Raw genomic sequence first — 14,174 nt, 5'->3', positions numbered from 1 at the left:
AACACTAATAGTTTGATTTAATACCTGATGAATTTTGCTGCTGCTGGGCGGGACCTCGTGTACTGGGTGAAGGAGAGGTACTAGCATCATCCTACAAAGAGAAAAACCAGGACATTACAGTATTCTGGAGATGATGCACAGAGTCCTATTCTACTCTGGAGACCAGCTGCAGCAAGCTTCCTCCAACCATGTCCAACAGGGACTGCTGCCAAGGTATGTGCTCAAGGCTATTTAAACTTTAACCTGTCTCTTCCTTTAGCATGGAAAAAATAGACCCTTTTTATTTTTTGCTAATAAGGTCACTTTTTCATGATTCCGCTGAATCACTCTCATCCCTGTACACCAAACCAGGCTGAATTACCACTCTCAAGTGCTGGCTGCTGTTGTCTAAACACAAACCATCTGTTTCCCAAATCTAGAAACTCTGATATGGAAACTGAGCCATCTGAAGGTCAGATCCCAGGCTTTTAGCCCAGGACAGCTGCTGGTATCAGTGACAGTAGTCCAGGTACTAATAGAACATAAATCAGTCAATACTCCTCCTAAGTACAAGATTAAACACTACCTCACAGATTTGGACTCTTTTTTTCTGGGATTAATGTGTGACAGATCATACAACATTCACCCATATATTGAATGTCAATATTATTTAGCAGCCCTCAAAACACACTCAGGCAAAGCATTAACTCTGCACTGTAAAATGGAATTGCACCCAGTTTGACAGAAGATACCTCTGCCACAAAGTATATCTGGAGTAAGATACACATTAAACAGATGTTCTCTAAAATACTTTTCCAAACAGTTTGGTGCTATCAAAAAGTTCGATTGGGGATATAAATTAATGCAGAGCTTCAAGGAGAGAGAAGGGGCAGAAAGGCAGCAGAGGCTGAATACTCAGAAGCTAAATGATGCCTTTAATCTCTGAGTGTATGGTTCATAACCAGCTTTGGGGCAAGATTAAGAGCAATGGTTGCATAGCAGGTTCAATAGGCAAATTGCATGCTTGAAGCATCCTTTGAGGAACATGCAGAAAATAGCTGCTTCTCTCCTTAAACGGGGCAAAGCGCTTATTCCTGTTCTTGCTACAAACCTTTCAGACTAGGGCGAGACCTGTAGTTTCTGAATGGATTTCCTACTGAGCGGCTGTTACTGTCTTTGGAGGGAATATCTCTGTATAGGTGGTATGAGGCACACATGATGCATTATGAACTTACAGCCATGGCAGTGAGCCTTCACAAGGGTGCTGGCTAGCAACAGGAATGCTGTACGAGAAGCAGCCTAGAAAAGCACCACATGGGAAGGGATACAGCAGAAGTCCTGGCCTCTATTGAAACTAGAACTATCTCCCATGCTTTACAAGTTCAGTGGGTAAAAAAGTGGTTTAGTCCGCATGTTGAACTCAAAATCACTGCATCAAGTTCGGTGTAAAGACCGAGTCAAATCAAAACTCTTGTCTAATTGCTTTTGTGAACAACATACAGACAGAACAGTAATGAAGCAAAAGTTCCCCAAAGTTGTCCAAAGTCTATCTCATTTTAGTGTAAGTATCACGATCACATATTTTAACTTTTGAATGCTCTTATGGTTAATACACTGTTACCCCTTCGCCACCACCCGCTCCCCGAGACATGTTTTATGTGCACTCTGGGGTCCAAAGTGAGCCAATTCTTGCTTTGCATACAGGTTCACAATCCAAAGTTACACCACATGGTTGATGATCCACTTCAGCTCAGCTGAAGCCACAAATTTAAAATAGGAAACATGAACGTGATCTCAAATGGACTTGCTAGAAGGTTCAGTGCATCTTCTTAACAGGCAAGAATCTACCCTACAATACTCAGATCACACCATGAGAAAGTGCCCATTAACCTGGCTTGGACAGTACCTCACTTACGAATAAGGTGGCAATTCTTGTTTATAGGGTGCTGTTCCCAAGAAAGGTTACATTTCGCTTTTGAACATGTAAATCTGTTCCTGGATTAGCACAGTTTGTCATTGCCTGCTGCACACAGTGACTGAGCCCAGGACTTTGGTTTACAAGGCAGCACATCAATGTATTTGGAAAAGCACAACAGTGACGAGTCTTTCACTTACGTTTTGGCTTTCCTCTTCCTTTTTGTCGGCTGGTTTGTCTGACTGCGACGCTGCTTTCCTCCTTTGCAAAGGAACATGAGATAGGACACACAGTCAACCCTCTAGAAATACATCCTCCACGTGGGAAGGCTAATTCAGACCCTGGAGGGAGTTACTATTTATTTAGTTCATCCTAGGGAATGCGACAAAGGCTGAATGTGTTTGGTTGCTTAGGGCTGGGGCGGAGGTGAGCCACCCAGACCTTGGTGACAGGACTCGGGGAGAACGGCAATATTATGAGATGGTATTTAACAGAGAAACACAGGGTGCAGAGCATAAGGGAACATGTCGAAGCGGAGGAAGGAAGCACAGCTGGGTATAAAATTGGGTAAGAAAGGGATGGTTTCTCTCTAGGGCTCAGAAAGTGGTGGCTCCTGTGTCCTGCACAGGAGGGAACAACCCAAACCTCCACGGGGGTTTCTAAGGGCCAGCTCACCCCCCCCAGGTGGCTTGGGTGGTTATGGCAGCGATGGCACTATGTTCTCAGCCAGCTTCAGTATCATTTTTCCATCTGTCCTATATCCCCCCATCCCTGTTCCCACCCAGAGAAAGGGCTGTGGCAGTGCTCCCATGTGACAGGACAAGAGTCAGAAAAGCCTTTCAACTCAGGTCCATCCTCACTGGGAAAGCATGGCCACCACTTCTGCTAGCCAAGACCCCTGCTCACTCCAGGGTGGGAAAGCTCTGCCTGGAGACCAGGATTCAGGAAACGAGTACACCAGCTTGGGTTTTCAAATGCCTTTGGTGAGTGACAGGAGATTACTGCTGTCTCAAATCCAATTCAAAGGCAGAAGACCTCCCGAGCCCTGTAGTCCCAGAACTGGCAGTGCTGGTGGTGCCTACAGAAGCTGAGTGAGGACCTGAGACCCCCACTCTGTCCTGCTTCCCCAGAAGACGCAAAACTCCAAGAAGCAAGTGGCAACAAGCTACAAGCAGTCCACTGGAGCAATTGGACATGAGAATACAAAAAATGTTCATTGTTCATCTTTGAAGAACACATGGTAAAACTTCTTGGGTGTTAGCCACACTGGCTGATGAAAAGAAAACCAAATTATGGATTTTCAAGCCCTGTTTTGGGTCTAAACAGTACACAAGTGTGCCAGGTACTCGTTGCCTAGAAGATATCCCATTTCCCATTTTAGACAATTAGGGGAACTGCAGCTCCAGTCTCCACATGGATTTTGGTTGTGATGATCCTTATCCTCACCCACTTAGAACACTACTCTTAGCAGATGTTTTTTTAAAACAACAGTATGACAGATTTGTCATTTATTCTTGCTTCTGAAGCAGACAAAATTCATCTCAGAAAAAGACCCAAATAATCCCAAGTGGCATCTAGAAAGGCTTCTGAGTTGCAAAAGTTTGTCAGAGGATTTTTTTTTTTTTCCATATCACTGGCAAAAGAAAAGCTTCACTGGATAGACAAATTGCAGGATTTGATGTAAATTTGACAAAAATACAGAGAAGTAAAACACATGCGTGTTTTTTAGGACACAGTGCCCTGTGGGAATTATTTCTAGATATTCAACTGCACTAATAATTTTATTTAATCAGCAATAATTTTTATAGTCTTTCTCCAATATTTACTTGATTCTTTTGAGGGAAAAAATGTTATAACCATCACAAACTTGAGCGAGGGAAGTATTTGTCAGGGTGAGAGATCAGTGTTAGATTTATGTCCTGCTACAAATTTAACTGGGCTAGAAATTATAGCGATTTGTGAGATAGTTCATTATTCTGCTTGCAATTCAGACTTGAACCAAAGGGCTGCTCTCATGGGAGCCACTAGATCTAGAGAGTGGTATTTTATACCACCTGAGCTCTTAGAAGCATTTTCTTCTGTTACTTTCCCAGCATTAGACACATTCCCTGTTTCTAAGCATGTGGTTTTCTGCTCAGAAAAGGGCGCCCAAGATCCCACGCTTACCACTCTGTGATTTCTGTACTGAACATGGTCAGTTTAAAGAACAACTTTTTTACCTCCTGGCTGGCAGCCTGGTAAAAGCAACCTAAAACACAGTGTCAGGTTCTTCCTTTCTCCATGGCCTTACACATAAAAAGGGTTTTGCAGCCAAAAGAAGTCCCCTCAGTATCAGTGTAACAGCATGTGCCCAGATTGCACCCTTGACTGACACCTGTGTATTTCCAATGAGTTCCACGGCTTTGTGAAACAAAATTTAAGAGACAATTCTGTTGCTGCCAGCTCCCTGGGAAAAGATTTGCAGCTCAGTTATTTTCAGCGTAGAAGCAGCACAGTGCTCGCATCAGAAAAAGAAAAAAATAATTGGAATAATTGAGTGCCTTTTAATAGCTGGTAGCTTGATACATCACAACTCGCTTTACTGGAGAATAACTTTCAGCTAGCCTGTCTGTAACACCCTGAGAATCAATAATAATTTACCTGTCAAGATGTTGTCCTTTTATTGCACTTCTATTTTTGGGCCCAACATCCTGAATGTGCTGCATAAGGAATGATTTGTGACTTCCTTTCATAGTTTATTCTTTCTGAAAACAGTAACTTTGAAATAGATCTGGTAAAATGGCAAAAGCCCAGAGAATATATTTATCACTATCTTTGAAGGCTACCACACGGCAGGATCTGCTACAGCAGCTAAACTCTGCCAGGTATCATTGCAGCAACACCTACACTTTCATACTAAATGCTGGGCAATGCTGGTGACTGACTTCTATGCAGGAGCTGTCAAATTGCAAAGCACCACCACAGTGACCCATTGCAAACCAAAAACGACAGCTCCTTGTACCACAATTTGCTACAGAGCTCATGCTAGTGCTTACTCGAAGTCCTAGTACAAACCTTTTTGCCAGTAATTTATTCATTTCTTCCATTAGTCCTCCTCCGCCTCCTCCGCTACTTGTTCGATTGGCATCGCTCTTAGAGACCCCACTGGGGCTGGACCCTCCTGAACCATCTTCTGGCTTAAGACAGAAATCAACATTGGAGTTAATGACAAGATTAATTTACAACCACACCCTTAATGATTAGTTTCCCTTATTATTAGGAACAGCCATCACAATCACAGCCCAAAACAAGAGATAGGATGTGTTCTGGTTTGAGAAGACCCACATGGACCGTACTAAACCCAGAAACAGTCTGGGTGAGGCAAATATATCGGCAGATGATGAAAAAACCCACCATGCTGTTTGTTCATGATTATGGTTATGCAACCCTGACCTAAGTGGACACCTATTGTTGTGAGGCCTCACCAGTCTACACTGGTTTTTGGAAGCATGGTGCAGTTTTAACCACTTACAATGACTGAAAATACTAACAGATAGTACAGTGGTGGATTATGCAGTAGTCATGAAATCCTGGCAACATGAGAACTTGCTAATGAACATGTTCTGAAGAGCAGAAATTATACCAAACGTTTCCTGCTCAGCTTTATTTGCACTACAAACTCACATTTAAAAGCTCCCCTAATGGTCAGCTGCAGCATGTGTCACCGTTTCACACTGGATTTGTGGATCATTACACCAAGCTATGCCAGGCTTTCCCGCAGTGGAGGAGAGCCCATCGGAGAGTCCCAGTGCCATCTCCTTACCCGTTGAACTCTCCTTAGTTTGGCACCAGCCAGAGCTGCTGCGAGCCCTGACACTGACCCATCTTCAGTGCCAGCCCCTTGGCTAGCGCCTGCTGGCAGCGGGGGTGGCGGTGGGGGTGCAGCTCCCATGGGTGGCGGAGGGACTGGGGGTGGTGGTGGAGGTGGGGGCCCCCCGGACGAAGCAGGGATCACAGCAGCGCCACTGGGATGACCAGGTGGAAGTGCTGGGCCTGAAATGCAGAGAATACCAATTAGACATGAAACGCAACCTCCTCCAGACTGTACGCAAAGTCATGCTCCTGCTCCCAAGGCCATGACCTAACTGCATGACGAGTGATCAATGCAAGGAAGCACCGAGCACGCAGAAGAATGGGAAATGGTCGTTGCATCAATGGTCCATCAACTACAGTTGTGTCCTCCTGTGAGACACTGTCACTGATAAACTAGCTTTCTCCCTCCTCTTCTCCCTGGCTGGGCTAGTGCTTTATTCTGTGCCAAAATCAAAACACAGACAACACTTCCCAATTCATAAGTGGCAGCTTCTTCTGCTTCTCTCACAGCTTTCTACATGGAGATATGAAATGACATCAGCCAACTCTGTAGACGGTGGTTAACATCAGCTTTTCACCAGAATCATGGGCTACAGCGACACATCCTCCTTTCTGTTGCACAGGTGTGTGGCCTCATCTGGTCTTGCAAAATTACACGGGGGAGACCAGCTCCAAGCACCTCGAGGTCCAGCCAAGCTTCCCTGAGCAGCAGCCTGTTGGAGGGGCTGGCGGTGGGTAACTCCGTTACAGTGTTCTGCCTGTCTGTTAACAGGTCAGTTGAACAAATACACCTCCCTGAGGATATTTCCCCATGTCACACTCTCTCAGAGCTCACAGGCTGCTCCTGATACATAATCACAGGTTTAGTTGTTCACGAAGTGTTATGTTGAAAGACAGGTGGGTTTTGGCTGAGGAACATTTGGAATCTGTATTTAACATTAGCAGCCTGGTTTTCTTCTTATCTAGGTTTTCTTACACTACTGCCTTATTTCTGTGGTTACCTCTGCTATTATTTCACACTTCCAATTCCATTCTTGAAATGAACCATGGCTGCTACCAGAAATACTTTAAATGTTTCAAGCCCTCTCTGGTTCACAAACATAATAGCTAGTAATTCATTGTGGGTACTGTTAATTGTAATTGCAAAACTACACCCACCTAATTAGAGGCCAGCCTGAGGCAAAAATTGAACTGAGTCAAAGTAATGGACTAATGTGAGTTTAAAATAAGTTTATTGAACTAAGTGGATTTCAAGGACTTATATCAGCTGGAAGACTGAGCCTCCAGTGGTTGCAGTAATATTTTCAGCAGAAAGTGAGAAGAAATGTCTCAGTTTTCTTCCTTTTCTAGGCACATCATTTAAGCATTATATGTGGTTATAAACAGGAATGGATCCAAGTCACAAAACATATGATCTGAATTGCAAATAGGCATTACTCGTAAGTGTTCTGACTCTGCAGGCTTTAGACAAGCACTAGAAATCAAGACCGTATGCAAAGTGGCAGACCCAAGCTCTTGGTCTGCCTGCAATGAAAAAGATTTTCTGGAATAGTTATAGGGACAAGCCCTCAACTTGGTATAAACTCAACCAAAGTATAAATGCACTTTATATGAGGAAAAGAGTTTCTAGAATGAAATAGATTACACAAGCAGAGGGGATTCTGGGTAACTATAACAAAATCCATGTTATCTCTTTTGCTGGTAACAGAAATACCGCTTAGGAAAGAGAATAAAAATCACAACCTCTACCAATATTGCTAAACAGACAAGTCTACTGCAGACCTGGCCTCCAGCTTCAGAAGAGCCCATCCGCTATGTTTGGACCAGCTGAAAATAGATTTTGTATAAAGCTTGCTGCCAAATGCAATTTCACTCTGTTGAATGATAAAAATCTCCTTCTGGGCTAATACAGTAAGAATATGCACTGCAACAACCCAGCTACAGGGCCCCAGTCCTGTAATTCTTGCTTTTTGTCTTGCTTTTAGCTCAGGAGATCCCTGGACCTTTCCTGAGCAATTTCGATATTTTTCCACCTTAGTTTCAGAAATCACATACAGCAGGGGCAGCCTTGGGCACCTCGGCCCTTTTTCTAGTGGTCACGCGCCGTGCCAGCGAGGCTTTTTAAGCAGCTGAAAGCTAAGGCTTCATACAGGTCGCAACTCGTTCAAAGTCAGTACTTACTCAAGTGGGCAATGGCTGATGAAGTCATGTAAAGAGGGGTCCTCCTGGGCATAGTCACCTCAGACACAGCAGCATAAGGGGGAGGCAATGGAAGACAGTGTGACATGGACTGATACCACTGCTGTGGAGGACGAGAAGATGGATGGGAGGATGGGGAGGGAGCCTGGCCAAAGGAGCTGGAGGGGCTGGCGATGGTGGGCAGCGGGGAGGAGGGTGCAGCTCCTAGGTGTGGAAAGAAGCACCTGTCCACACTTTTCACCTGGGTCCCAGAGGGGCCTAAAGCAATTTGTTCTTCAGGATAGCCATTCAGAGGTATGTTTGCCAAGGTCTCCTGGCTTGCTTTATCTGTGGGTCCCTTGCCCCTGTCAGGTGCGACAGGAATGACAGGCAGGATGGTGGGACCACGTGGCTGCAGGACGTCACCCCTCTGCAGAGGTGGTGCATTTGTGGCAGAAGAAGCAGAAGACCGAGGAGAGCATGAAAGAGAAGAGCGCCTGAGAGGCTGGCGAAAGGTGAAGGGAAAGTGGGAAGGATGGGGAGGTGGTGGAGACAGCGAGGTTTGCCTGATGCCTGATGTTATTATGGTCCTGCGGTTTGGGCAGGCTGGGGGAGAGGAACCCCGGGCCATTGGCAGCTCGGAGGCTGAGTGCCTGTGCAGAAGCTGGGGGGGGTCTCTGACTCTCTGCAGGGATCTGAAAGAGGATTGACTAGCAGGCTCAAGGACAGCGGGTGCTGAAGAGACAGCGCTGGCATGAGGCGGTGGTGGGGACACAGCACCCCAGTTACTGCAGGTGGGAGGTGGAGACTGGGGCTGAGAGGGGGGGGAGCACATGCTTATCTGAGGGGTGGAAACTAAAAGAACAGAAAAGACAAATGAAAAGAATAAGATGGGTATGTGGCACGGAACGAAACCAAGGCAAAGCGGAACAGAGCGAAAGGAACTGTGAAGTACATGCAAACAGAAACTCAAACAAAGCAAAGAGGAGATGGTGCAGGCACTGGCTTGGGGGTTTCCAACCCTCAGCAAGAACCAGAAGGCTGTGCAGAGCAGGATCCTGGCAGCAGGGGATGGGCTGCATGCTCCCCCCATGGCCATGGGGAGCAGGACCTGCAGCACAGGTAGGGCTGTGTGCTCTGGTGCCAGTGAGGCTCCTCCAAACTTTATGTAAATCTGAGTCAGGATCATGAGCAAGCCCTTCACACCATCATGAGCATCACCCTTGCACCAGGGCAGCTGCAAGGGGCATGCTGAACACAGCAGTGGCCACCTCATAGCCAGGGAGGGGACAGCTAGAAGTCCCTGAGAGCCATGTCCTGCTCTTTGGGGATGCCGAGGCAGGGTTTTGGCTATGTTCCCTATGCAGAATAGCACACTAACCTCTGTCGAAACAGAGTCCAACACTCCTGTCACTGACTAAGGGGGGTGTGTTTGTGTCTGAGCTGGTTTCACGTCGAAACCTAAAAAGTTGTAACAGCTGAGGAAAAACATTTCACTTCTGTGGCCAGATTAACTGAAAAAACTTCCCCAAAACAAAAGCCCAGACGCAAGATGGCCATCTTGGCTTGCCTGCTCTGCAGTCTATCAGAGAGGCAAAGCCATACTTTGTAGTTATAAGCTATTCCTGTCATCGCTTCTCTCAGCTTAGTGCAACTTAATATGCTACAGTAGATTTTCGTAAGCTCATTAAATATATATTTTTTTTCCATTAAGCTCACAGAAGACCTCTCACTTCATGACCACAAAATCCCCACTGATGAGCATCTGAAGCTATATTTTCCTCCGCACTGTGGTTTGCTTTGTGCTGCAGAGCAACGGGGAGTGCCTAGCCTGGCACATCCAGCACATGAACCCCATCATGCTTACATCCCCTGGAAACATGGAGTCACTCCTGCGGTGGATGTGCTACCTGCTGTCCTCATGGGTGTGGAAGGAAGATGGCCAGGCCCTCTTGGTACCCCTAAAATCCTCCTCAGCTGTACAAGCTTTGCCAAGCACAAAACCTACCTAGCTGCACCTGAGCCTCTGTGAAACAACAAACCATGCCCAAATGCATGTAAATCTCTAGCTATAAACGCTTCAAAACGTAATCGTAACTACAACCACTTTTAGCAGCCTAGCTCTTGTAAAGCACCACACAAAACCCAACTACAGCCAAAGGAGACAAGCAAGGAGAGACTACATCTGCTTGGTTTGATACGTGCCTGTGGTGGAGGTTCTTCTTTCCAGAGATTCCTGGCGCTGTTGCTGTTGCTCCATCACTTGTCTGAAACAGCAATGAAAAACCCTCAGTCATTAGGTATTCTTTATAATTTTGAGTAAAAACGTTATACATTGAGAAGCACTCAAACTGTATGTCTTGGGTGACGTGAGCCAGATCCTCACAGAAATGCTAATCCTGTGAGATGGAGGTGGGTTTGGCTTCACTTGCCTTGGTCACAGCGGTACCATTGCATGCGTTGGGAAAGCGCAACTTGAACATTGTCCTGCACCGGCCGGACACCGCAGGGGTTGGTTCATCCATTTATGACAACTCCTCAATGGGCTCTGCACAAGGGATTGTCAGTGCCCCAGGCCCAGGCCAGCACAGCAACCATGCGTGTTGTTAACCTGAAGCGTGTGAACATTGCAAGGGAAGATTATAGGGGCGTCTCGCATAAAATGACACAGTCCTGAGTCTTTTGTGGATCAGGAGCCCAAAGGACTTGAATGAAAATATAAGGAAGCTTGACCTGCGTTTAGGTGCTGACTGTACAAAGCCTGTTTTGTCCAGCTGCATGCAACCAAGTTCTTTGCTGGCACTGGACAGCCTTGCTGACCGCCTGTGCCTGCCAGCGCGGCCACGGGCACCACGGCTATGTGTTTCCTCCACAACTGCTGACCACAACATTGCACTGCTGATTTTTTGGTACCTTTCCCCCCGGGAGCTGCTAGCTCCCGTGCTACCCAGGCCTGGAAATACATAGGGAAATACACTGACCCGGGCTCTGCTTTCCCGGGATGTGCAGTTCCCGGGGTCTAGCAGCAGAGGTCTGCTCTCGCACACTGCAACACCTCTGCAGCTGTCACTGACCCCTGCCACAAACTCACCCTGGCATTGCTCCTGTTAAAAAGATTAATAGCGAAAACCTAGAGTATTTGCCAGTCTTTTTGCCACCTGCATGGATATGGACTAAAGATTTCAGCAATAATAAAACGTAACTCTGAAATTACCTTACTGAAGCGCTTGGTAATAAGGTTTATTATAATTTTCTTCCATGGTTTTGAGGCCAAGTTTGCCTTGAATTTGTTCCACGTATGTTTGAGCCAGTCTTAACTGCATATGGATTTCTTTTTTTTGCAACAGCTTGACTTCATGGTCTGTACAGTAAGGCAAGCTTAACTCTAAGCAACACTCCTATTTCGACTCCTTACGTAATACTTCAGAGAGATCTTCCTGTTACATTTTTACTTGTACTTTCCCGACTCTGCAATTTTAAATAATTCTATCTTATTTACATACCAATAGAAGATTTTTTAAGAAAAAAGTCCAGAAAAATAAAGTTATATTATGCAGGAGAAAAAAAAAAAGGATGTCTTAATTTGCAAAACAAGTTTCCCATATTTCAATTCTAATTCCATAGATGGGAAAGGAAAATCCATCATTTCACTGTGGAGGGATCAATCCTAAACTGGTTTTATATTCAGGACATGCAAGCCATCAAACATAGGCAATTTCTGGAAAACTATTATAGTCATCTGAGAAAATTCTTGTATGTGTAAAGGGGAAACAGTTTTGAGGAACAGTCTTAGTTGGTCGATTCAACTGTTTTCACTTAAGCTATGATACTTTAAACCAAATAAATAAAAATCTTTACTTCAGTACATACCCTGGGTCTTACTTGATAGCTATGGGTTGAACACATATGCAACAGCATCAACTGTACTGCTAAAATTTAAATTGTAAACACAAGTACGCAGAGTTTCCTAAGCATACTGTCCCCTACGAGGAAAGAAATACGGGTAAGACGTCTCCATGTCTTTAGAGTCTGCAGAGCAGATACGGGTGCAGGGTGCTCCACAAAGACAGGGTCAGCTACTGCCATTTGAAATCATTGGGGTTCATTCCAGCCCTGTCTGCCCTTAAGCAGAAGCAGTTTATACATGCTAAATGCACCCCTCCACAGGTGCTAAAAGGAGAAGTTCTTACACCCTTCGGAAGTCAACTTTATTCCAGCAGAACTAAATAAAGCCTGAGACTGGCACAAGGCTGCTTAAGGAGTATGCAAGGAGTAAAGCATAAGAGGGGACAAATTACACTCTGACCAAGAAATATATTCTTTCAACATTTATATAAAGGTCTCTAAAAAACCTTTTAAACAGACAAATTTGCAGGGTAGTTACCATAACTTCATTTCTTTGCCTGCTTACAAGACGTTAAAAAAAAGCTAGGTCCAAAATTAGGTCTGCTTTATGCTTAAAGAACGCATCAGCATAATTAAAGCTGAAAATCCTCTAGTGCAGATGCAGTAATATCTGAGTGTATCTACTGGCATAGCTTATTCCAGTCTAGTGGAGCAGAAGAAGCTTTCCCAGGACCATGTGCCTTGTAGCAGTCAAATATTACCTACCCAAAAGACAGTAAAACTGTCTCTAAATTAAAAACAATAAATGTGGGGTTTTTTCTAATGTAGTTAAGTTGCTTGCACTTCAGATGTACAGACTAGACACCTAAATTTTAGGTCTGAGTTACATATGGTCTGAAGAATCAGTGACTTACATTGGTTAAGTGAAGAGCTGGATCAGGCCCTTCAGCCAGGCAGCGGGGACAGGCGTCATCCCCCTGCCTCTGGGCGAGCAGGAGCTCTCTTCTGACCTTTATGATAGCTCTGCTAACCCAAAGTACATCTGACAAATCTCAAGTGAAATACCATTACCCACTGACCCATTTAATAGTCATACGTAAATCCCTACTGAATCTCAGGCCATTCAGAGTTATTAATAAAGGCACGGGAAACTAGTTGCCCTACACTTTCCCCCTCCAAAAAAACGTAAGGTAAGAGAGAATCCTAAGTACCCACCACAGCCTGTGTAAGGGCCTTGCCTTAAATGACCTATACACGGTTTCGTGTAGGGACCAGTCAGAATGGTAGCCGTGGAAGGCTACCCCTGCAAGGGCAGTCAAACCTACAAACGAAGGCAGAGCCCACTGAGTGCCTGTCACATCAGACCAACGTCTGACAGCTTTGGTGCTGAACCGCCCCTGCAGGTCTGCTTCCACTAAAATCCTTACGAAGCTATTTATTATCTGAACCAAACATTGGGTCAGGTCCTTTGGAGAGCCAGCTGCACTTGCTGATCCTCCTCTCATTACAGAAGCAAAGGCAGACACCTCATTTAAGCAATGCCAGGCACTAAACTTGGAGCAGTAACAGGTCCTGTTGATTTCTGTACTCCAGCGCACTCCTGATGAAGTGAGGCTCACCAGCTTATGCGTGTTATGGCAGAATAGTCTCCAGTGTTTCTCATATGGTAGCAGAAACACACTTGTAGTGAATATAGAATTGCAGAAATATGGGTAACAAAGGTGCGCTTCTTGTGTGCGCAAGCCTGTACTCCAACAAGGAAGCACAAGCCTGGCTAAGCAGTGCTGCTGGTGCGGATACCACCGATGCTGGGCAGGCGGATCACAGCTCTGACAGCGTGGACTAACAGTCAGACTAGAAGACTTTGTCCAGAATGGGATAGGCATGTCCTATACTCAGCAGAGGAAGCTGAAGATACTGCCGCTACAGGGATTTCTACTGCTGCTACAAGAATCAAGGCTGAATCACCAAAACCAAAATGAAATGGGTCTCATAATTTCATTATGGACACAGGCATATAAGGACAGACACTCCTGTCCACCTTCCCTTTGATGTCAAGGAGACCACTCCTAGCGGCTAGAGAAAAGGCCATGTGTAATAAAGGCACTAAATCTGACATATGGGTAAAGGTGAAGGGCGTGACTACACCTTCATTTATTGTCCTGGTTTAGAGCAAAACGTATGCATATGAACAGCATATGATATAGGAATAGCCATACACAAAAATGGGCCAAAACTGTTACTGACAGTGCATATGATCCATCAGATGCTCCCTGGGCAATATGACTGTCACCACCAGCAGGTGATCCAGAACAGGGTAAGTTTAGGCTTTCTTAATGTGCTTGAGGAAACATACTCTCTACAAACTGCTTTTAAATATGTTTTGTCTTTAACTCTGAACATT

At 45.2% G+C, this 14,174-nt stretch overlaps 1 protein-coding gene across 2 annotated transcripts in view; it reads right to left on the bottom strand.

Annotated features, from left to right (window-relative positions):
* EVL (Enah/Vasp-like) overlaps positions 1–14,174 on the bottom strand; it is an 84,076-nt gene that overhangs the window by 6,044 nt on the left and 63,858 nt on the right. The window contains exons 5-10 of one of the 2 annotated variants that reach the window (XM_080394586.1): positions 10,130–10,191; positions 7,928–8,779; positions 5,697–5,926; positions 4,949–5,070; positions 2,095–2,155; positions 25–91 (exon numbers count right to left, since the gene is read on the bottom strand). In XM_080394586.1, the coding sequence (XP_080250712.1) occupies positions 25–91; positions 2,095–2,155; positions 4,949–5,070; positions 5,697–5,926; positions 7,928–8,779; positions 10,130–10,191 (1,394 nt within the window). Of the gene's footprint in view, positions 1–24; positions 92–2,094; positions 2,156–4,948; positions 5,071–5,696; positions 5,927–7,927; positions 9,646–10,129; positions 10,192–14,174 lie in introns of those variants that run through there. The other variant, XM_080394585.1, reaches the window with a different exon arrangement.

This window comes from Falco punctatus, assembly GCF_963210335.1.
Source record: "Falco punctatus genome assembly, chromosome: 7".
NCBI lineage: Eukaryota > Metazoa > Chordata > Aves > Falconiformes > Falconidae > Falco > Falco punctatus.
The sequence above is the reverse complement of the archived record's forward strand: the minus strand, read 5'-3'. Positions and strand labels throughout refer to the sequence as shown.